At 42.1% G+C, this 23,070-nt stretch overlaps 1 protein-coding gene across 6 annotated transcripts in view; it reads left to right on the top strand.

Moving 5' to 3' along the window:
- ptprsa (protein tyrosine phosphatase receptor type Sa) overlaps positions 1–23,070 on the top strand; it is a 146,349-nt gene that overhangs the window by 68,835 nt on the left and 54,444 nt on the right. For all 6 annotated transcript variants that reach the window (XM_079471332.1, XM_079471334.1, XM_079471336.1 and 3 more), the window contains 3 exons: positions 4,866–5,011; positions 6,083–6,224; positions 18,658–18,846. In XM_079471332.1, the coding sequence (XP_079327458.1) occupies positions 4,866–5,011; positions 6,083–6,224; positions 18,658–18,846 (477 nt within the window). The remainder of the gene's footprint in view (positions 1–4,865; positions 5,012–6,082; positions 6,225–18,657; positions 18,847–23,070) is intronic.

Below are 23,070 nucleotides of genomic sequence, written 5' to 3'. Positions count from 1 at the left end.
AGCGCTTTAGCCCGTCAACAAGCCAACCACCAAGGGTGATGGCAAATAATCGCATTAGATGGGCGCAATTTTCTCCACCTCTCGGCTATTTCAAAATTGGCCCTTTTTTTTCAACTTAATTTTGTAAAGCTCTCAACGGACTTGGACTTACTCGGCACCTGTTAGCGGTCTCCTTCACGGGTTCTGCGGGGCCGTTCACGACACAATAGGGCTCATTGGAGTCAATTGGAAGCTATTAGAACGGGCAGCGATTGTAGTATGACGGGAGAATGGTGGGTAGAGGACACAAACGTTGAAGCAAATAAAGTGAGACTTTCTGTTTTTGATGCTTCACTGTCTGGAAAGAGATGATATTTTTAACATTCTTTTTTAGAGGACACTTAGATCACCATGAAATCACTTTTAGTCTAAGAGCTGTCTAGGTGAAACATCTAAATGATTTAAGGTCTGTAATTTATTTATAATAAATATTTAATATGATACTTTTTCACAGCGTTTGCTTTATGCAGGATGAAAACATGTGTACATGGACTTCCATTGCCATCGGTTTACAAATCTTTTAGGCGGTTCAAAATCAAAAATGATGTTGCGTTTTCGAGGTTTGATTCGTATTGCGGTACCTAACTACAAATGTCCCACAGTTAGTTTTTCTCCCAGGAAAACGTTCTACATCGTTCATCCGCGCTCTCTCCTGGTGGGATTTCTCGTTGTTCCTCGGTTTGTGATTAAGCCATCGCAGCAGTCGATTAGCCGGCGCCCGGAGCGAAAGACGCTAGAAAGACAACAGACATTGAAGAAAAAACTCGGACAGGAGGAGGCAAGAGGAAAGGGATGTGCGTTTCCATAGCAATGGCCCAGTCTGGGAGAGCGTAAAGAGTGATTTGTTGACCGATAGACCGGTTTGGTTTTGTGTGCGGCTGAAGGGAGGAGGTGAGAGAGCAGTCCAAGAGGAAAGATGAACTACGGTTGTTGGAGATAGTTAGGGCACCCTAACAAGGAGCTGGCCAGAGGATGTGGCCTTGCGGGAAGCCGCAAATCTCCGTGCTCGAGCAGGCGTGGCTTAACCTGGGTATAGTCTCTTTTTCGCTCTAGTGGGCACATCTATAGACACTAGAAAACATGTTGTTGTAGTCAAATTTGGTTCCTTGTTCTTCGTACCATAATGTAGAAGACGATGATGTTAACTTAATGTGGCAACCTCAGTCAACCGTCACATTGTAAGACACAAAGAACAGTGACATATTCTTCAAAATGTCTTATTTTGCTTTTTAATGCTTAAGAATATGAAAGCGAGTAATTCATCGTCTCTTTAAGAGCCGAATCTGGATATAGATTTGAGAGAGTTTGTTTAGATAGCGTGGATGCTTGCCTGCACTTATTTCTCAAATTATGGCCACTCGGCACGTTCTCTGTAAAAGGGCAAATTACAAGCCTTTGTGATATAAAACACGTATGACAACAAAACCATCTTCTTACCGTTTCAAATAACCCTCAATCTGATTTTAAAACAAGATGGGTGGCAAGCAGCGCTCTCGTCCTCCTTGTTAAAACGGTATGGACGGGCTGCCATTTTCTGCCCGCATTTTTGTAATTCTCCGCATAATGGAAATCTTTTTAAAGCCCCGAAAGGTTTTCCGTTGATTACGGCGTTAGTCATCTAACCGCGTCTATCACCCCGAGCCGCCCATTATACGAGCACCAGAGATTCTCGCCTAATGGAGGCGTCGGATACGTGTTATTGCAAGTCTTTCGGCTCGCAGATCCCGCAGCTTTTATCGAAGGAGAAAACGCATCAGCAACCTAATTGGAGATAATGCATGTTGAAAAAAAACAGCTGCTTTCTAACTCTTGAATGTTTACTGTAGTTTCTTTGTTGCGCCCTGAGCCCCAGATGAACTCGTAAACCTGATGTGTGTGTCTTTCAGAAGGTCTGGAGCTCTCGAATGCTGAAGTCAGTCATCATGCCTTCCTTCTGCCATTGGTTTGCTAAAATCAACTGATTTTTGTATTTTCATGTGTCAATTAAATTCAATATTAAAGATGCAATTCGTAACCGTTTTGGTTAAATATAAGCAAAAATTTGTTTTTGCGCAAGTACATAAAAATTAGTGTTGAAAACTTCGTAAGATTATAAAGACTTTAACGTTGACAACTTGTAGGAGGTTTGCGGGAAATGCCAACGTGATCTCATGGGAATTTATAACTATTTTACTAGGTGGCTTATTCGTATGAATTAACACGTTGCGAATTGTACAAAAACATAGGATTACTAGAAAAAAAACCAATACTGAATCCCCACCCCTAGCCCCGCCTCTAAACCTAATGTGACTGGCACGAAAGCAAATCGTGCTAAAATGTACGGATGAGATTGTAAGAATTCATACGTATTAGCCGAACGTAGCCTCGTCAATTGCTTTATTTTTGTCGTGAGGGTGTGTTGGAAATGCTAGTTTGACAGAACTGCACTTCAACCCACGAAGAGAAAAGTATGTCAAGCTACTAGTAATTGAAATTGTATGTTCCAATCAGGGATGTCGATAAAGAGGCAAAAATGATAGTTTGGAGTTGTAACGTGTGAAATTCAATAGAAATCTTGTTCGATTTTGTGAAAGACGTTTTTCTGCACCTGGGCTAACAAAACATGCAGATTGTAGATGGACGGTGTTTAATTTGGCGTTGTTGTGTATTCTAAATCGTAATGTACTGTCAACGCAAGATATCGAAGCGATCACGGCATGTAAAGTAACTCCGAAAAAACTTAAAGGTGAATTGTTGAGCGATTCCCTTGTAAAGTATTCTGGTCTATGAAACCTCTCCGCTGCGCTTACAAACCTCACATTCACTCTCGTCTGAATCTTGTTAGAAATTCTATAACCAAGCGCGCTGTAGGCTGTCCTCTCTCATGTACCGCATGACGCTGAGCGTTTGGCCTGTAGCAATCATGGCCAAAGTGTCCATTATGTGCCAGGGGGATTATTCAGCCCCGGGCTGTTATAGATTTGTGTTGTATGTTATATGGACAGCGGGTTGTGAAGAAGGGTTAAACCTCAGGTTAGCTGCGAGTCCACAGCCTTCGCATCCGGTCCTCTGAATTTGAATGTCTTTTGCTTGTGAATATGAAGCAATGCTCTGGAGATGACCGTGTCCCATATCTCCATTACATCACAATACTGCATTGCTGTTAAAATGAGGACATTCTCTTTAAAAACCTCACGGGGCCGTTCCACCAGACTTAAAGATGAAAGAATCATATTTTTTTTACTTTACCATACAATTATCACATGAGTCGCCTATAGGCATAAACCTGTGTGTATTTGCCCCCGTGCACATTAAGGTAAGCTTTCTTAACTTGAAATCTATCTTAAAGAATCTCTTTCATCTGTGTTTACTCTCATACCCGCTGAACCGTAGCCCTGCCCGCTGGCCCACAGCCAATTAATAATGAATTTGTCTCTCTCGCTTTGCCCGTTTCATGATCTCCTCGTATCGGTGCACTTTTTGTATTGTAACCACGTTTCCCCAGACAGTTTCTTCTCACGTCTTGTTGTCAAGCTTGACCTACAGCCCCATAAATGAAAAAAGGCCACAGCTGGACGCACAGCTACAGGCAGCGCGCAGAAGAAAGCGACATGATAATTTGATGAGATGAGAACAAACTGTGCCGGGTTGAGAAGGAAAAAAAACGCAACTTTTTTATTTTATGAAGGTGGCGTGATGTAGGGCGGACAAACTGACATCCCCTGGTTTTTAGAAGCGTGATGGTCGACCCCGGTCATCATGGTTTGTTCTTTATGGAAACGAATGATCTACCGTCGAGCGACTGTCAGCCCCAATCATCTCCTGGATGTCATTAGCTCGCATCTGCCGTGGCTTAGCGGAGACGTGCGTTGAGTTTCCGATGCTCCCTGCGACAAGGGGCTTTCAAATCAAGACAGAATCTGTAGTGCTTTATTATTCACCGCGTAATAAATTATTCATGCCTTCGTCGACATGCCAGCATGCACATTGTCTTCGGTGTAATTACCGGCGTGTTGATACATAGGCGATTCCTGTTTGAGCGAGGCATTTCGGAGCATCGATGCAAGATGCCCCGGATTTCTCGTCCATCTCTATTTCTCTCGCAGGAATCAGAATGGCTTCCCATTATCTAGATGAAGAATTTACTAGCATTGTGCAGCACTAGTTTGGTGCGGTTTTATGGATGAATGGCCTGCCAGTAGCTGATTACATTGCGTGTATGTGGGTGCCCGTGCCATGGTGATTTAATTCAATAGATTTTGTTTACGATGGTCTTGTGATGAATTTGGTTAGCGTTAACTGTACTGAATACGCAGTAGCTTGCCAATGTTGTGTACTTTTACAATATGCAAAAGCAGATCCCACAATGCAGTGGGCTTGACTTGACCTTCCATGTACAGTGTGATGAAGAGAAAATGCGATGCTTATTGTGGGACGCATTATTCTGTCAAACTACTAGTTAAGGTTTTTACACACATTTTGGTTGAATAGGCAAATTTCAATTTTTGTTGCCAAGATATTATTGAATTAATTGGTTTTGACGGCATATCGTAGCGTTCTTTCTTTAGTTTTCAATTCTATGTTTATTAGCACCCTGATAGCACACGTACATCTGGGAGACATCTATTTGAACGTCACTTTTTTTACGTCATTTAGACATCTAGAAGATGTCTGTAATATGTTTAGGATTGAAATTCTATGTAAAACTGCTTTTTCCAAGATGTTTAACAGATGTTTTAACACAGCAGACGTTTTCAAGAATCTTAAAGACGCAGCAATGCTTTATGGGTAGCCATGCTAGCAAAGATTTAGCGGCACGCTAATATCTCTCGTTTTGTCTTGTTCAGCTCCGCCAAGTTTCACGAAAGTTCCCCTAGACATGATTGGCGTCTCTGGGGGTGTCGTGTCCTTCGTATGCCAAGCCACAGGTGACCCCAAGCCAAGAGTAACATGGAACAAGAAAGGGAAGAGGGTCAACTCTCAGCGGATCGAGGTGAGACTCTACTGTCACTTACTCGATCTTTATATGTATTTTCTTTCACGTTTTACAATAATGGTCAACTCGTTTTATAAATGAATATGTTGGCAAAATATTGTTTTCCTCTACTTTACAAATGTAAAACATTCGATCATACGCCTTCAGATCGAACCGTTTTAAACATCTTTAAATAAATTGTATCAAATGACCTTCAACTTTTGTACGTTATTATATCGTCGCACAGCTTTCGACAGTTTTCCACTAATCATATGTGTGTTGTTTTTTCATAGATTGTTTGCTTTGTGTCATAACACAGCTGGCAGCTGTACGGTCTTGATTGATACTTCGCACGCCTTAATTAAAACTAGTTCGCCGTTAACCACAATGTAAAAATGCAACATCGACGACAAACTTTCCAAACAGATCAACACAAATGCGTCTGGTCGCAATGCGTTTCTGCCTGTTCTCCTCCACTCGAAGGCAAGAACGCAAGTCAACTCGGCTGGATTTATAATCTTCATGCATTTAAAAGTCATTGCATGAGGGGTTCGAATTAATTCATTTCCCCCCCCCGGAGGCATTGCTTTGATATTGATCTACACACGCTTAAGACAGCGTGCCATCATAGAGCTGCGTCTCATTAGCGGAGCCTTGAAAACTCACAAAAGTTTTTCGCCAGTTGCTCACAAAGAGCCGTTCCTCTTTGTCATTCCCTATTGACTCGCGCCACAGTTTCGCTACAATGACATCAAATGCGACGCCCCAGCAGGAGCCTAATTAACTCGCTCTCGTAATTGGTGCACACAGCAACGACGTCATCTGGATATCACGGGCGGGGGCTCGGAGAGTTAAACGCTGAAAAATGGGGGCATGACAGTTTTATCAAAAACGATTGTAATCGTACACATAAGCCCCATGAAAAGACCATCTTAGATGACATGAACAGCGGACTTTCTGGACCTTTTAAAATTTTAAAATCAGAATATTCAATTATTATTCAATATTTTTAAACGATAATAATTAAACCATTATTAATATTGCTGTTTATTTGATTTGTATTATTATGATTTGTTTGTCCTCTAACAGACGATAGAGTTTGATGAAGGCGCCGGAGCGGTTCTAAGGATCCAGCCCCTCCGAGCTCCGCGAGATGAGAACATCTACGAATGTGTGGCAGAGAACAGCGAGGGGGAAATAAACGTCCAAGCTAAGCTGTCCATTATTAGAGGTAAAAAACCGACCATGTTTTTTTATAGGTTTTTCCATGAATTCAGTTTTTTTGTTTTTAAAACCGCATCCGTAACTTTATTTCAGTGTCACGTCAATTGACTTGCAATCCACATAACAAATAGTATGTTAAGTGTGCAGAGAGTTTTGTTTTAGACAAGATTGTAACTAGGGGTGCTCCGATCAGGATTTTTGGGGCCGATCCCCGATTACTGGAAGCTGTATCACCCGATACCGATCACCGATTACAGGGTCTATTTGAAGCCTTCTATTTATCATGTAGCATTATTTATTAAACGATATGTACATTACGTATTACAATTAAGAGAAGACAATTTATCATGGATTGACAACTGTGTATTTATTTACAAGAAACATGTTCAGCATATTAACTTAGCAGCCTGTGCTTGGTTATTGGGAACAGCTTAGGGCTTGACAAATACAACTTTCCTGTAGAATATAAAATAAAGACAGAACATCTAAGCATCTTTAAATTTAGCTTTAGACTTTAAACTAAAACTATTGTTTTGAGTCAGTCAGCCATCAGTTTTTTCTAATACACTTGAAGGACCACAGGTGCACAGCAACAAAAAATACAAATAAGTAACAACTTCCATATCTGTATCTATAACTTTGCTTTTTTTGTGGGCATTTATAGAGGGCATTTATGTCCGCCATTTCGCAAAAGCCACTCCAATGACGCGAATTTAATGCACGAACGAAGCAAATTTCACTCGCGAATGAAGTTGCTGAACGGTCTCGCGCTGTTTTAGCGCTAGCTAATTTAGAAAACTCCTCATATTCCTTTACGTGACTAACCTTCAAATGTCTGAAAAGGTTGGTTGTGTTCAAATGTTTTGCTGTCTTTCCGCCTCGTGGAATTTGCTTGGCACACACATTGCAGATTGCTAATGTATTGTCTTTGCACACACCTTGTACAATTGCCAGACCGGTGAAGCCATTTTTAGCAGCGGGTAAAAAATTGTCTCGCGAGTTTTGCGTCATCTGATCGGCTTTTCTGTATCGGCCTTTATAGAGACCGCCGATCAAACATCCCAAAGCAATTATCGGTCGATTATGATCGGCGACCGATCAATCGGAGCAACCTTAATTGTAACGGAGAGGCAAGAGTTGTAATCTGTCATGATGTACTGACTTGCTCTGCATGTCAGATGTCTCTTTCCTTTACAGCTGATGTTACAGGTTCCCTCCTTCAATCAACAGGATCCAATGTGATATAAACCTTCCACTTTATGTTTCCAGCCTGGTGCCATTTACATTTATGCATTTGGCAAATTGAGTGGATTTTCATGTTGAATAACCATTTATTGCAAAGATTCCTTCAAGTATCTTTTGCCTTGTTTTTTTTCTAGTATATTCTTAACATCGTGAACTAACATCATGACCTTCACAAAATGTCGCTTTAAACAATACGAAAACATAAAGTTTTGTCTTTGATATCAAGTCTTGCACAAATGTCTTGTGTAGTTTTGCGTCTCGGACGCATCAGCCTGGTTTAAAGGATGTTTTTCAAAAATGAATTCTTACGCTGTCGCCCTTTGGCAAAAGCAGTTCTGTGTTGTATCTGTTGATAACGGGTGTAATTGTTAGTGATATTTGGCCCTCTAGTCATAATTAATATCATGTAAAAGCTTGTCTTTTGATGATATTCCAGATTTACTCTGGTAAAGTGGCCTACAGAGATATTGAGCTAAAAGCAAAGATTCATTATGAAGATTCGAGCTGGCATGAACTATCAGCAAATGTCTAAATACCCTCAGAGATCCAATATTTGCAAACTTTGTTGAAATGTTATTTGAGACGGCGTATTTTGGATTATTTTTAGTCTTCTATTTCACCCAAAAGTCAAACAATGAAATTATTATTTGGGAGAGTCTATTTAAACCGAGTACAAATAGCCAGCCTTGTTGTCAGAGACTATTTGCACTAACTCCGCCCACCAATATGTGATTGGAATAAGCGTAAGAACGACGCCATTTCAAACAGCGATCGCAGTGGCGTAAGGTGAAAGGTCTGTATAGCTTTGGCACTGTATCACATTACAGATCATAAAGGCATTTGTTTAGGGTTAGGGATTGGTGTAGGGCTTTAATATCTCAATAAGTTGCCATAATTTTTTGTTATAAATATAATGATTTGCACTCTGTTATCATTGCATAATGTTTAATGCACAACAATGCTGAGGTGAAAATAGTAATGTTTTATGAGTACAGAGTGTACAGCATGGTGCATTATTCGGCAAATATTATCTTTGGTGTTGCACAAAAGAAAGAAAGCCAGAGTTTGCAGTTGGGTAAGCGATGACAGAAGGGTTATTTTTGGGTGAATAAATCCTTTAACTATTGCATGACGGTCGTTGTTGCATCTCAGCAAGTCCTTGGAGAGACTAACCAGCGTTCTTGGGTTTTCTTGGCAGTGAACGTGAGCCCTCCATCCCTCCCGATTAATCCTCTTGCAGGAGTCTTTATTCCACCATGGCCGATAGCAAAACCTCTGCCTACTTCACCGCAGTTATTCACTCGCTGGGGTCCAGCCATCTGCCTTGACGCTGCCGAGCGCTGGAGCGGGCAGCTTGCAGGCCTCTTCCCGGGCCGGAACCCAAGCCCAGTTTTACATGAAAATCCAAGCTTTGGCAAGACCCAGACGGCTCAGGAAGGAACACGGGGGGGCGAAAACTGCTGCAAACCCCCTAGTGTGCTCATCCCCATCTGCCGCGGGCCTAGTTTACACCCAACCTTATCACCCAACATTCTGACACAGACCGGCACGCCTTTCCCATGGCGGTACCCTGAAAATGTGTATGGACATCAATCACGATCAATTAAAGCGTCTGGTTTTTAAGGTTTTCTTGCTGAACTTCATTAAAGTCTCAGTCACCTTGTCGTCTTAAGGGTGTGTCTTAGATGCGAGGAGCCTTTGCTGTAAATCTGCCCGTGCTCTTTCCAGGGGCTTAGGTTTGTTTTAGCTGCCTTCTGGCTACCCACAAGAGCATCGAGCAGAATGCTTAAGATGTGCCATCTGCTTTTCCACAGCGTCCGCTGGGAGTCCTTGAAGAAGTCGCGCAGAAATCTGAGGCAAGCGACTCCTGCACTCTTCGACAGCGCTTCTCTGTGTCACCGCAGGCTTCTTGCAGTTTTTTCCATCCTCTTGTTTCTTTTCTTGTTGTAGTACTGTTTCTCTCTTAATTCTGACCCCAGCTTTCAGCTTTTCTTGGCAGTCCGACCCGGAGCTTTCACTTTTAAAGAGTCCAAAAGCAGCCCAGATTCGACCATCTGCTCGCTTCCTATGAGGTGTCTGACGCGTACACGCTCGCAGGTTTCTTTACACGCTCAGGTGTGTCTGGCCTTAGCGTGCCCTCGGTCAAACTGCGAGGACGCTGTTGAGTTTATGGTTCTGACCAGCAGATGATGAAAGCAGGGCGCTGGACCTCACAGTCATGGGTTTGGCATTGTCAAAACTAAATCCAAAGGTGTGAGACCACCTGACCGAAGTGTTATCTCTGTTCCAAAATCTAGTGAGCTGTTTTCTTACCAATGCAATGGAGTGCATATGTGTCCTTGATATCTTTGTTTTTACTTATTTAAGGTAGTTGGAAATATCTGCTATATTAGCTGGTGAGGTAGATGCATTACATCAAGCTTAGCGATGAAAAGCAAGAAAATCGTAGAATTTTGACATATTTTTTACGCAACTATGGATTGTTTTTTATTTAATAAAGAAAATATACATGTCTTTTTATATTTTCTTTTCCATGTATTAGTTACTAGGCGTGTAACACTATATTGTGACATGACATTGCAAAAACTATTTAAATATATATGGCGACTATTTTTATTTATTCGTTTTTGTATAATATATTGGTGGAGCTGCCAACACAAATTATAATTTAGTTTTTTATTTTGTGTTTTTACTAAGTTAAGATTAACTAAATATTTAAAACCATATGTTTTTCCAGTGACAGACATTTTGAATTAATTTACATATAAAAACGAGTTAAACTTTAAATGTTGTTATAAGTTATATTTACAAGAAAATAGTTCATAATGTTGTCATACTATCGTAATCGTAACCCATGCAATATTGTGTATTGTAGTAAAATTATTTAGTTTAGCGAACTTTACAGAAATGGGATTTTACTTTTAAGAAATCTTCACTTAACTAAACATTAAAACATTATGTAGGTGGATGCAGGAAGCTCGACCAAATGGATTAAACTGACGTCATATAAATATATCATTACACCCCCAGTTTTAGCACAAAACGTATGCGGTTGCATTTCAGCAAGGCAGTTCACTAGATTTCATAACAGAGCAATTGTCTCTTTATCTGTATCTCTTCTATATCTGTTGGTCTGTTTGTTCTCACTTTCATCCTTTCCTCATGCTTCAATCCTCCATCCTTTGCACCTTGACCTAGCTTTCCTCAAACTCATGGTACAGTGAAGTCATTATCGCCGAAGAGGACCGTCTCACCTCAGTCCGCGCCGTTTGATCACACGCTTCTAATTGGCCGCCACCCTGCAGGACGAGCCGCATTTGTTCTGTCGCTCCTCGTGCGGTTTTAATTGGACCGATCTGACCTCGACGTTCACCGGCAAACGTTTTTTAATCACCACTTTCACACCGCCATTTCCAAATTCAGCCCCGTTCCTTTTCTCCTACCCATCCACAGTTTGAGGATTCGTAATGTGTCAGGTCTGAAACGTGGTTTTCTCTGATCACTCCGTGGAGCTGCCGAACCCGGTTCCATCCGTGACTCATCCTGAAATCTCATTGTCTCGCACATTTCTCCGGCACCTGCGCAAACCATCTCTTCTCGACATCATTTCTCAATTCAATCTCTGTGTAATCTCGTCTCTTGTCTACATTCCCTATCATCTCCACATCTCTTGTCCACAGACCGGTTGATAAACCAGCACACTGGATGCCCGGCCCGGCAGGTTTGTGGGAATAAGAAGCCTGTGTGTTCTTACGGCCCCCCCGCACGAGTGATTTTGAGTAAAAGAGCTTGCGTGTTTAGCATTCATGCCGTTCTTCTTTAGAAATGACGTGTTTTGCGGCATTATGAAACATTAGTGGGCCACGGGGCCGGTGAAAGAGCTCAATGCTTTTACGCTATGATGCTACGTTTGACACGCTCAGCAGATGAGCGATGCTAAGGGCGAGGTTAGGTTGGGTTAGCATCAGATAAGATTGAATTTTTGCATAATTTTGGTATTTTTTGTCAACCTTAGATGACCTACGGATAAGGTGCCCGGTTGCTCATTTCCTGCCCACGACATGATTAATGTGTGTCCTTATCTTATCAAATATTAATCAAAGAATAGAAATACTGCACGCTGCATGCCTGATGTACTGTCACATTGTAGATACAGGAACGGTCATTTTGTGCCTCCAATAAGCGTTCTGTCATCATTTACTCACTGCAATGTCACTCCAAACCCTTTCACCTGCAGAACACAAAAGAAGATATTTTGAAGAACGTTCGTTACCAAACAACACTGAACTCCATTGACTTTCATTGTATGAACACAGAACCACAGAGACATTTCTCAAAATATCTTCTTTTGTGTTCCACAGAAGAATGAATCACGTACTGATTTTCAACCACACGAGGATGGGAGAATTTCACATTTCCGGTGAACTTTCCCTTTAAGAAAATATTGAAATTCGTAATCATTTTTATTATTAGATTTCTCCTTTAGGCTACGTGTAATACAGTCGTTTTAAAGCCAAAGCAGATTTTTAATGGGCTGCCTAACCTCTTTTCTTTAAATTTGTATTATGACTTCGAGTTACCGAGACCAAAAGAGCGACGGAGATTTCAAAAGAAGTAATGAAGAGCGTGTGCGGGAGACAGGAATTTGATTAGAGTTGATGCGAGCTGCTGTTAACACACACCCAGCTGTATTTGCCCAGTGGATTATGAACATCCGCATCTCACAAACAAAACAATTCCCAATCCTGTAATCTCAGCTGCTCCCTGATGCATTTGCTTAGCGCCGTAAAGATTTGGCAAAACGCGCAGACTCCGTCGCCGGTGTGTTTTAGCGATCCATTATGGCTGAGTCTCATTTTAAAACGGGAGACAGTCGTTTAGTATTTGATGTCTATTTACATTGCCTCTCTGCTGCGAGACTTGTCTGATATCTCATTCTGTGGGATGCGGCGCGCCGACTCGCTCGGTATTCTCCGACCTCTCCCACACTAATGATGACACGCCTTGCGCTTCCTGTTTGTTAGGAGGTGATAATTGACAGCTGTGCGAAGGGGGTTCACGAGCTAGCGCCGCGTCAGACTTCTCCCACAGATTGAGCGGAAAAGCTTGACGGTGGCGTTGGCAACAGTGTTCTTGGTCTGACTGTTGTCTTTCACCGCAGCATGAAGGGAATTTCACTTGGTGCACGATTCGTCTAAATGAGGAATGCTCTCTTTTGATCCTCCGGACCTGTAGAGCGGTAATCAATCCCGATTGGCTACGGGGAGAAATGTCCAAAACTCTCATCTCTGGATGGGTTTTTCTCCAAAACGTTTGCCGTTGAGTCATGCGGCGCCTGCTGGAGAAGGCCGAGGTTTTCTTTGTGGCGGATGTAGAAAGGTATATGTTTGAGGTATTGTCATAATTTAGTAGATTGTCTTGTAGGCCTTATTTTTATGACTAAAAGAAGTGTACAGTTGTCATTGAGATAAGTTTTCCATCATCTAATTCTCCTAGACACAGTAGAAACAGTCAATGGTTTCATGCCGCTCAAGTGTTAACCGAGAGCGCCGTTGACAGTTCGGAGAGTTAAAATAAGAGTTTGATAATGAATTCTATTTGAGATTTGATTTGACTGACAGAATCCATTGAGGCTCCCGGTTATGAATAAACAAGAGTGGGGCAGAGCAGAAAAGCGTTCTTTTCTCATGAATTAACATGAATCGGCTCGGCTGGCTGCTTATTTTTTGTCCTGGTGTCTAGATTTTCCCGTCCCTGTTGTCAGAGACGTCTCCTAAAGACTACACACATGCTGTGGATGCCGGTGCGGACACTTCCGGTAGCAGATGTTCGCTGACTGCTTATTGTTGTTCTGTAATCCTAAAATCCTAGGTCCATCAAAGATGAAGCTTGTAGGTTATAATGTAGACCAACGCACGCCACAGGTAGCCACGTGAAAGATTCTCTAGCCAGTGTTTGATGTTGGAACGCTGCCTAGGCATTACTAGATTTTATAGCATCTGGTAATATTTATATTTAAAGAACATTTTGCCTCGCAGTCTTAAAGGGCATCTCACACGTAACGGCACCAGACCATGCAAAACAAGCATCTGTTCTCCTGAGACTTTATCTTCGCCTCTGTTTTGTGCCGTCGCAGAGTTTGCGCTGAGAACCCGTTACCCGGCCTTCAGGAGGTGCGTGGGCAAAGACGTGCCACCCGGCTTTCTCAACGACCCGGGACATCAGCTTACATAGACACGGATGAGTCACCCAAACTTGTAGAAATGCTTGTTATTCCACTTGAATGCATGTTGTTCAGCGATTCATAAACACACAGCTTAAGTCTAACTTTTATGAATCCTGGCCCGCCACCCGAAGCTGCATTTGCAATTATGCGTGATGATAAAAATGCATCCATTGAGGCGTTCAGTTTTTTTTCATTTAGCCCGAAAAGCGTCCATTTAGTGTGTGGATATAGTTGCTCACCCTGTAATTAGATGCTTAAATGTACTTGGCTAATAGCACGTATTTTGCACCGAGGTTGTCACGAATTTGTCAATAACCGTGATATCAATGACCGTAATATTTGAAAATAAGGACTATCGACTAATGTGACTGATAGAATCATATATTCCGTTTATTTCAACAAATACCATGATAATACTGTCACCGTAAAATGTTTTGCCACGATAAATGTATATTTATAATCATATATTTATTACATTTCAATAGATATCATGATAATATCGTTTTTGTCGAATCTTTTGGCCATGACAGTTTGATATTGTGAAATGTCCATTTACTAGTTTAGTTTTTGTTCATTCCTTTTGTTAGTGAAACCGATGTCACGATATAACAATTATCGTGACCTACATACTTATTATCACGATATCGATTGTGATTGAACTAAATATATGATGCTATCAGTTAAACTCACCTTTAAATTTGTTTATTTTCTTCTTCCTTTTTGTTAAAGATGACTATCTAATAGCATCATTATATTTAGTCGATATCGAGTGATATTCCGAAAATATCTATGTTTGTTTTCGCCGCGATACCGTGACGTCCCAGATCGAAATAGTATTAGTAATTTGCAGCCTTCAGTGTTTCCCAACCTCCCTTCGTCTCGTTTATCAGCGTTGCCGCAGTATTTTTATTTGAAAGAAAACTTCATTCGTATACCAGTGGCTTGCGGTTCACTTAATCTACGCAAAGAATTCTCACTGCACCTTGAATTACTAATGAAGGCGATAGAAGAGCAAGCAGGAAGTGGGTGCAGGAATGGAAATGGCCTTATTGACGTCGTGCTCTGCCTGTCTGAGCATTTGTAGCAGCCTAATGGTCTCACCTCATCTCCAGCAGAATGCCTCGTCTCCCCCTCGGGCCACACCGGAACCGGCAAAGTGCAATGCGCAAATAAATAAGAGGAGAATGATGTTTTTCTCTCTCTCTCTCTCTTTCTCTCTGCAGATTGGACTGCACTGTCTAGAGCAATTACCTGTGTTTCTGGCATGCTGCACACTCCATCAAGTGTTCAGAAGCTTTTTTAAGGCCTAATGTGTTCATGAACCTTTGAGATGTGAAAGGTATTTGGTTGCATGGTCTGTTTTGGCGGCTCGGGTGAAACGACCCACGTGCCGCCCGTCCCGGGGATCTGGCACCAGGCGCGTGCATTTGCAGTAACTGCAGCTCTGACTGGGAGCTACTTAACACACACGCCTGTCTCCGCTACTTAGCGCATTCGTCTCTGTCACATTTCTCCCGTTTCTCCACCCGTCTCACTTAACAGTACTGATCTGACCTCGTGTGTAGCCCCGCCTCCTCAGGTAGCCGTAGATCGGAGTGGCAGAAACAGCTGGGCTGGGTCATCAGCGTGACGTTCCGCGCACAAACATCGCCGCACGCCGCTGCCTAATTGTACAGCGCCCGGCCGAGCCGTACGGCTGCAGCTTTATCAATTACCCGACGGGAGACGCCGGAGGGTAAGAGAGCATCTGTACATGTCTCCAGAACCTCTGCCATCCTGCAGCGTTCCAGAAGTAAACAGGTTTAAGGAACGCAGTCTTGTTTTTTGTTAACACTTAAACATCTTGAGATGTTACCCAAAATAAAAATGTCATGATTTTTTTCACCCTCATGTGGTTCAAAACCTGTATATGGCTCATTTTTCTGTGGAACATAATGTCAAATGTGGAAGTCAATGGGGGTCTTTGTTGTTCGCTTACTAACATTCTTTCAAAATATCTTCACTTGTGATATGCTGAATATGAAAGTCACGCAGGTTTGGAATGACATGAGGGTTAATAATGGATGGCAGAGTTTTCTCGGGTTGCACACGCCACCCGCCGAGTCTTACGCTTTACATTAAAAACAAACGCGAGCTCGCTGTCACCCGTTCCTCATGACGGGACCGTCGATTATGTTAATGTTGCTTCTAGAACACAGGAAATTAAATTGACCATCATTCAAAACCAAACAGCTGGAGGTTCAGATTATTTCAATATCCTCGTAATTCTCCACCTTTCTTTTCTCGTGTATGCTCTCTCTCTCTTTGTGTGATATCAATGCGCTTCTTCTAAAAAGAGCATCTCTGACTGTGGCAGGAGGTAATCAGTTGACCTGATTACGAACTGATGAAATTAAATCATTTCAGTAAGTGAAAATAATAAAATAGCCAGAACTGCAGAGGATTCATCCGAGCGCTTTAATTCCACCCCCGAGACGTTTAGCAGCAGAGGATTTGTTTGTAAAAAGAACGCTTCGTATAATTACGAAGCCACGGCACCGGCGGAAACGCAGCTTCGCCCAGTTGTTTTGACGTACGAACCGGAGCGGCCGATTCATCTGTAGTGAAATATTATAGCAGCAGAGATCATCATAAATCAATGAAAGCGTATTCGTTTATACTCTACGCAAATCCTCTTCCACTAAACTGGCCACGCAGGTTAAGAGGCTTTGGACCCTCCCGTTACTTACATAATGACGTTAAATCACGCGCCGCAATTAAAGGCAATTACAGATAATGACAGCAAGTGTCAGAGCCGGGTTAGCACGTGTCCTGCTGTATCTGTAAATACGCAGCTGTTGGATGAAGTGGCAAACGCGCCGGTTATTAAAACCGGGCCATTATCATCAGAGCTTAACAGCCTCTCGGCCAGGCCAGCGGTGGTGAGTGCACGAGCGGAGGCCTGTAATTGCATTCCGGTGTTTTGGGGAATTGTGGGAAGGGTTGAATTAGCCCTTTGAAAAGCGCCAAACAATAGGAGGGACCACAGTTACATTAGACACCTGAAGCGCATTGTGACGAGGAGGCTAATCCTGTTCCGAGATGTGTTTTTGTCTAATGGACAGACGTTTAAAGGCCTGCTGTGTGGGAGAACAAGAGCTGCGTCTGAATTCGCTCACTCATTCACTATTGTAATATGGACCATTATTTACGTGTCTGAAATAAAGAAATAATAATAATAATACTCCCTATATAGCGAATGCTAAATAGTCCACTATATGGGGAAGAATCGAATGAAAATGAGAGAACGATTTCGCACACTGACGTAATATAACCTTTGTCTGACAGTAGCGTCGCCGACATTCGTCATAACGTTTATATTACACGTGTGGCTTTATGGATAGTTTAATAAAAAGGTAGTACATTTTACCTTATTTGTCACGTTTTTTGTATTAGTTTTTGATAAAGAGAAGAAAACAACTGTTTGCCACGTTTATTTTATTGCATTTATTATGCTCAATATAACATATAACATTCATTTAGTCTGTCTATTAGCTAATAATAGAAAATAACAAATCAAAGTATAAACGCAGTACAAAGTATAAAGCGCATTCGTTGCATTAACGGTCACTCTCCACCAGCTGATTCTAATCAGACGGTTGAGTCGCATTTGTACATAGGATGTACACTCAAAATCAGAATGCATCGTGGGTAAAACGTAGTGAACCAATGTAGGGAATGAGGTCGACAAAATGGAGGACACATGATAAAGTGCACTACATAGGAGGGCCGAGGCAAATGTTCGCTAGGTCATATGAATAATTCTCATTGACATCAATGATGATAATGTTATTTTCACCTTTCAAATGCCCTTTAAATCTAAATGGATGTTGATTGGCTGTCAACGTTTTATTGTGTGAATATCATATGCTTTTAGTCTTAAATCTGTCGTGACAATCAGACGCGTGTCCGATTCGTGGGAGATGCCATCAAATCCGGGCATTTTAAATGCAGGGTTTCTGGCATAAATGCAAATTTAACCGCAGGCAGAATATCGCTAAGAGCTCTCATTGTAGATACGTGTGCTAGTGCCCAATTTCCTCCGTTCTTTATGAAAGCCAGTGACCCTGAACCATTTTCAGCACAGGAAGCTACAAAAAGCACATCTCTCCGTATAGCTATATGTGGGAAGATTCTCTTAAAGGACCAAACCAGATAAACTGTAATGATATACGTCATACTCATCGTTGTGTTTTCTAGTAAAATATCATAACTTGCTTGCAGTAAAATTGACAGTTTTCTTTGTATCATATGACGATACTAGGTATGTTTTTTTTGTTCTATGTATATTTGACGACGTGTATTTATTATTTATTCACCTGCCTTGTTTTAAGCGGTTTATTTAATACTTAACGTCATTTTGTTTCTCAAGTATCTTGTTGATATTTACTCTTGCAGATTATAACGCCTGAATCGATAATAAAATATGACATCTCCTACATTCTCGATTCTTATGCAGTCTCGCCCCCCGTCCTCCCAAACTCCCCTGTTGATATCAGCGTGAGCTTTGCACTCGCCGCATTTAATTAAACTCAATCGAATTACTCATCTCGCGTTCAGGGCTTCATTTGTGTGGTTTGCAGAAATCCTTCTGCGGTGTCACGGGGGCACCTTTAATCTGGACCACATGTACACTAGACGCTGAGCATTTATCTCTGATATATTACAGAATACGGTTTATAGATTAATCACGATTATCCATCTGAAGATTTAAAGGTATAGTATTTATTTATCAGGACACCGAATGCTAGGGACTTCACTTTCATTGTGTGGAACGAAGACTTGAAGTGAATGTTGAATGAGCCGCCTAACATTTCTTGTTTCTCATAATTCATCACTTAATTCTCTTTTACAGGTTTGTCAAGCTAAAAAAAAACGCCAATGACTAATACATGGTGTTGCTCAAACATGTTTGTTTTCTACCTTACAGAGGACCAGCTACCTGCTGGCTTCCCCAACATCGACATGGGACCACAGCTGAAGGTAGTAGAGCGGACGCGCACGGCCACTATGCTGTGCGCCGCCAGCGGCAACCCCGACCCAGAAATCACCTGGTTCAAAGACTTCCTTCCCATCGACCCCAGCACGAGCACCGGTCGGATCAAACAGCTTAGATCAGGTAAGAAAAACTCATTCGCTTTCTCCTACGGCTTTGATCAAATGCTTCCGAGTCATCTTTCCAGCGCAGGTACCCTACAAAAACGCCCACCCACGACGTTAGCGCTACATGTTAAAGGGGCAAGGGAAGCTAAAATGAAAAGCTAATGACTTTTAATGAAGTGTGTCAGAGGAGCTTAGTCCAGATTTTGTGGCAAGCGTATGATTAATGCCTGGTTTGGACTAATGAAACTTTATTGAAAGACCCAGTAAAACAGAGTCTAATTATATATCTCATTAAGCCTAGCGCTCCAGTCGCCCCGAGGCTAGCGTTGTGGGTCAATGGCTTGTCAGCGGCAGAGAAAAGGAAAATCTATCGGGTTGCGTCTGATTCGGAGGTGTTGATGTGAATCAGTGAGGACGGCCGAGGTTAGACTAGCCGCTCTTGAACTTACAGACCCAGAGATCTCCCATTCAACCCCGTCGTGGCGTTTTCCAAGTGTTTAGACGACCACATCTGCTGTCACTTATGTTAGTCTCGGAGTGCTTTGCACTGTTAATGGACGACACGCACTCGCTCTGGGGATATCACAGAATTCGCAGCGCCATCGACTGTGCTTCGAGACTCAAATGCTTTGGGATCCTCGTGCAGTCTGTTTGGCTTTTGCCAAAAGTTCAACCTCGGTTGCCTTCCACATGAGCAGTTTTGGAAAAAAGGTAAAGAAGCGACTAGCCGTAGACATTTAGCCTGTCTCCAGACTGTCAAACACGTCCTGCTCTGTTTTGTTTGTCTGTCTATCGTCGTTGTGTGTGTGGGTTTGTGGGGTCCTACGTGTTGTTTTGCATCATTATCTGTTCTGTGTTCTCTCTTTCGTAGCCGAAACAGTGCCGGCTTTATTCACATGCAGAACATTATCCGGCCCTCAATAATGAACATATTATTTGAGTTTTACCAATTAGACACACTCCATTCGGTATGCACAGCATACAGCATGTGCAAATGACCCATAATCACGCCCTTGATTTAATTTGTATAATACAGTTGGCTATTAGTAATGTTTTTAAAATCTTTTTGACTTGAACGGATTATAATTGGTCATTAATCATGCCAAAATCACCTACAACTTAAAGCGGCAATACGTAACGTTTGACTCTCCATCATTATTTTTTAACCATTTAATTAAATGATTTGTATCCAAAAAAGATCTATGAAATGCTAAAAAAAACTATTTTTCAAGAAGCAATTGGTTAACTCATGTGTGATAGAAAATGTGTGTACTGTGATCATCTAACACCTTCAGAGGGGTCTTCCTCACTAACTCTTGATTTCAGGTTCTTCGCGATCGCTTGGCATCCATCCCTAAAACCTGTTGTTTTGTTTTTCTTTTCTGTTTGTTCTTCTTTGAATCATTTTTCAGAGGCCTTCGGTAAGTGTTTCAGCGAGTGCACAAGCTTCCCACCGTCCCTGAAGCAGATGGCATTTTAACTTCTCTCTAAAATGCATGTCCTACCCTCTCTTTCCGCTTTAACTTCAGCCCAACATCTCTCCTCTTCTATTCCCTGCCCACTAACATCTCCCTGTTTTTCCTCAAGATTGGACCCGGTTTTTGCGGACGCCACGCTCCATAAAGTTCATGTGTCGGTGTGCGTTTCCTGCTCGTGTAGATTTATTAGCGAAAGAGTTTTTTCCGCATTCATATCCAGCTCTGTTGAACTGTAGGGAATCTGTCCACTGGCTTCGCTTCAGCTCTAGACAGCCACAAATATTCAGATGGTTTGAAATGAGAAGAACAACAGATCTGAAGTTTCAGCCGAGCAGTTTCTGACCTCTGGACACACCCGCGATGTGCTTGCTCACAATAACATATTTATCTTCTAGACAGAAGCGGGAACCCATATTACTTGAACTTGAACAGTATTCTGATCCAGACGATACTTTATCAAGGTGTCTTAAGCATTAGCTAAAATTTCCAACAGGGTTGAACCGTTTCTACCCAGAGGTTTCAGTTTGCAGTTTTGCATAGTTTAATCAGCCGGATATCATGGGAATTTGTAACTATTTTGCCAATTTTATATGAATGCATACTATGTTAAACATACAAAACGTGTGATTATTAAAAAAACACTGAAGTGTCACCCCTAGACCTAAACATCACTGCCGCAAAAGCAGTCGAATTAGCCAACTTGTAAAAAAGTTACGAATTGCTGAATACTGATTTACGACATGAATGTTCATGGTCTGTTGCATTACTAATGACAGTGTGGGCGATTGGTTGTTATTTGCTCCGCCCACACAGCACAGATGATGTCAGCAAGAAACAAAGTCTTTTAAAAGTCGAATGATGAAAGCGTTTTTCTCTTACACAACAAGCACCAATTAATTGTACATAATAAAACCAGTAAGAAAAAAAGTCGTTTTTTGAGTTTCTGTCCACTTTATCATCCCACATGATGTTGTTTAGGCAGTCTGAGTCGAAGCAGCCGTGTGAAGAATCACGAGGGACTATTTTGCAATGTTTACATTAGAGGCCACCGGTTGGACCAAAGCGGTGCTGGTTTCAGTTGATCAGAGCCCAGTTCTCCAACCGGCAAGGATTTATGCTGATGGAAAAACGGCCTGTATCAAATCCGCCTCATTTCCACTGTCAACTCCAGCCAAGACGCCCGCTTTCCTGTTTTTATCTCTATTCCAAAGAAAAAGTGATCGCTTTAGTTTAAAGCTCAGAAAGGGAAACAGAGAAAGCCTAATGGCACCTCATTCGCATTTTCCCTTTTTTAAAATACCGCATCCTTACGCTCGCTACAGCAGGTACGGTTGCGGACATAATCGTAACATTGCGTAATTTGTCATTCTGCCGCTTTATGATCTATGGATCTTTTTCAAGGTGTAACTAGACTGAAATTACTAGAGGCGATAACCTGGGAGAGAGAGACACAGGAAAGAGTGCAGGAGAGATAAATGAACGGCTTCCTGCTGTGGTTGCACTTCCTGTGCAGGACTTGTGATTGCTTTCTGCCGGGTTCTGGCATGAGCAGAACAGCCCCTGATGTGTCCGACTAACTGATGGCTCTGTACTTCTCATACAGCGGGAGTTTATGCAGCATCGAAGTGTGATGTTAAAGATGTTGTTAATCATTTGATAAAATGCCAGGATGACGCAAGTTAACATAGATTCTTGCCCAAAGGCTCATTTTATGTAATGGGTTTGATCTTAAGACTTTTAGAATCGAGCTTTTGCAAAGAATCTGATTGAAAGTTAGCAAAGCAGGTTATAAAGAGTTTTTCGCAAGTCACTTCGGCTGATGGTAAGCGAACGACATCTGTGTCCCCGCTGAGATATTTTTAAGGTCACTTTGGCTTGAACGCATGGCGGCGAGCCCAAACTCAGTTTCAGCCTTACAGATGGACCAAGACTGCGGCCAGATTGTTTTCGGCCCCTCCTGCAACAGTCCCCCCACCCCCCCGCCATCTTCTTGCCCAAGTATATCTGGAATCTGGAAAGTTGCCAAATGTAAGTGGCATTGCGATGCCCTTGAACGCTTGTAGAGGTCACGGCAAAATCTGGCCAGTCATTTCGTGTCGTTGGCAGGAAATCGCTGACATTAGTTTATGACTTTGGATTCTTATTTCTTTTGTTTCATTGTGTGTCTTAAGCCCTGTCTAAATAGGTTCTGTTGCTCAAATCTGAAAACCTCTAACTTAAACCTAACCTCATCTAACCCTAACCTGTTCTTTCCTAACCTAGCGGGAACATCAAAACAACCTAACGCTGCAGCCTCAGAATCCCTAATACTAACTAAACACTGACTGATCCCGGTCCCTAAACCCTTCTAATTCCTTCTAAACTTCTAAAAAATACATAAACAAAGTTTAAATTATGAATATTTTGCCTGCTTATCGAGGACCCCTGAGCTTCAAAGCTCACGCACGTCCAGTCGCAAGCTGAATAATTTAGCACAGCTCTCTGAGCTCGGTGCATTTGCGTTGTATATCGCTGTTAGGAGGGCCGGTGGTCGTAAGCATAAATACTAGATGAAACCACTGACTCTTTTATGTTCAGGCTGTTTATTGTACTACGCTTATCAATGCACAGCCTTTTTCTTCGTAAAATTCTGCAAAAAGACGCACCGTGATAGATCGTTTATATATGTTTATAGATCGCATTGGAGCTAATGCCGGGCTATGGGGCGGTCGTCCACGAGGCAGGCAAAATATCCTTCACGGTATAACAATGACCTTCGTGGT

This window comes from Barbatula barbatula, assembly GCF_947034865.1.
Source record: "Barbatula barbatula genome assembly, chromosome: 13".
NCBI classification, from domain to species: Eukaryota; Metazoa; Chordata; class Actinopteri; order Cypriniformes; family Nemacheilidae; genus Barbatula; species Barbatula barbatula.
This window is presented reverse-complemented; position numbering and strand designations above follow the sequence as displayed.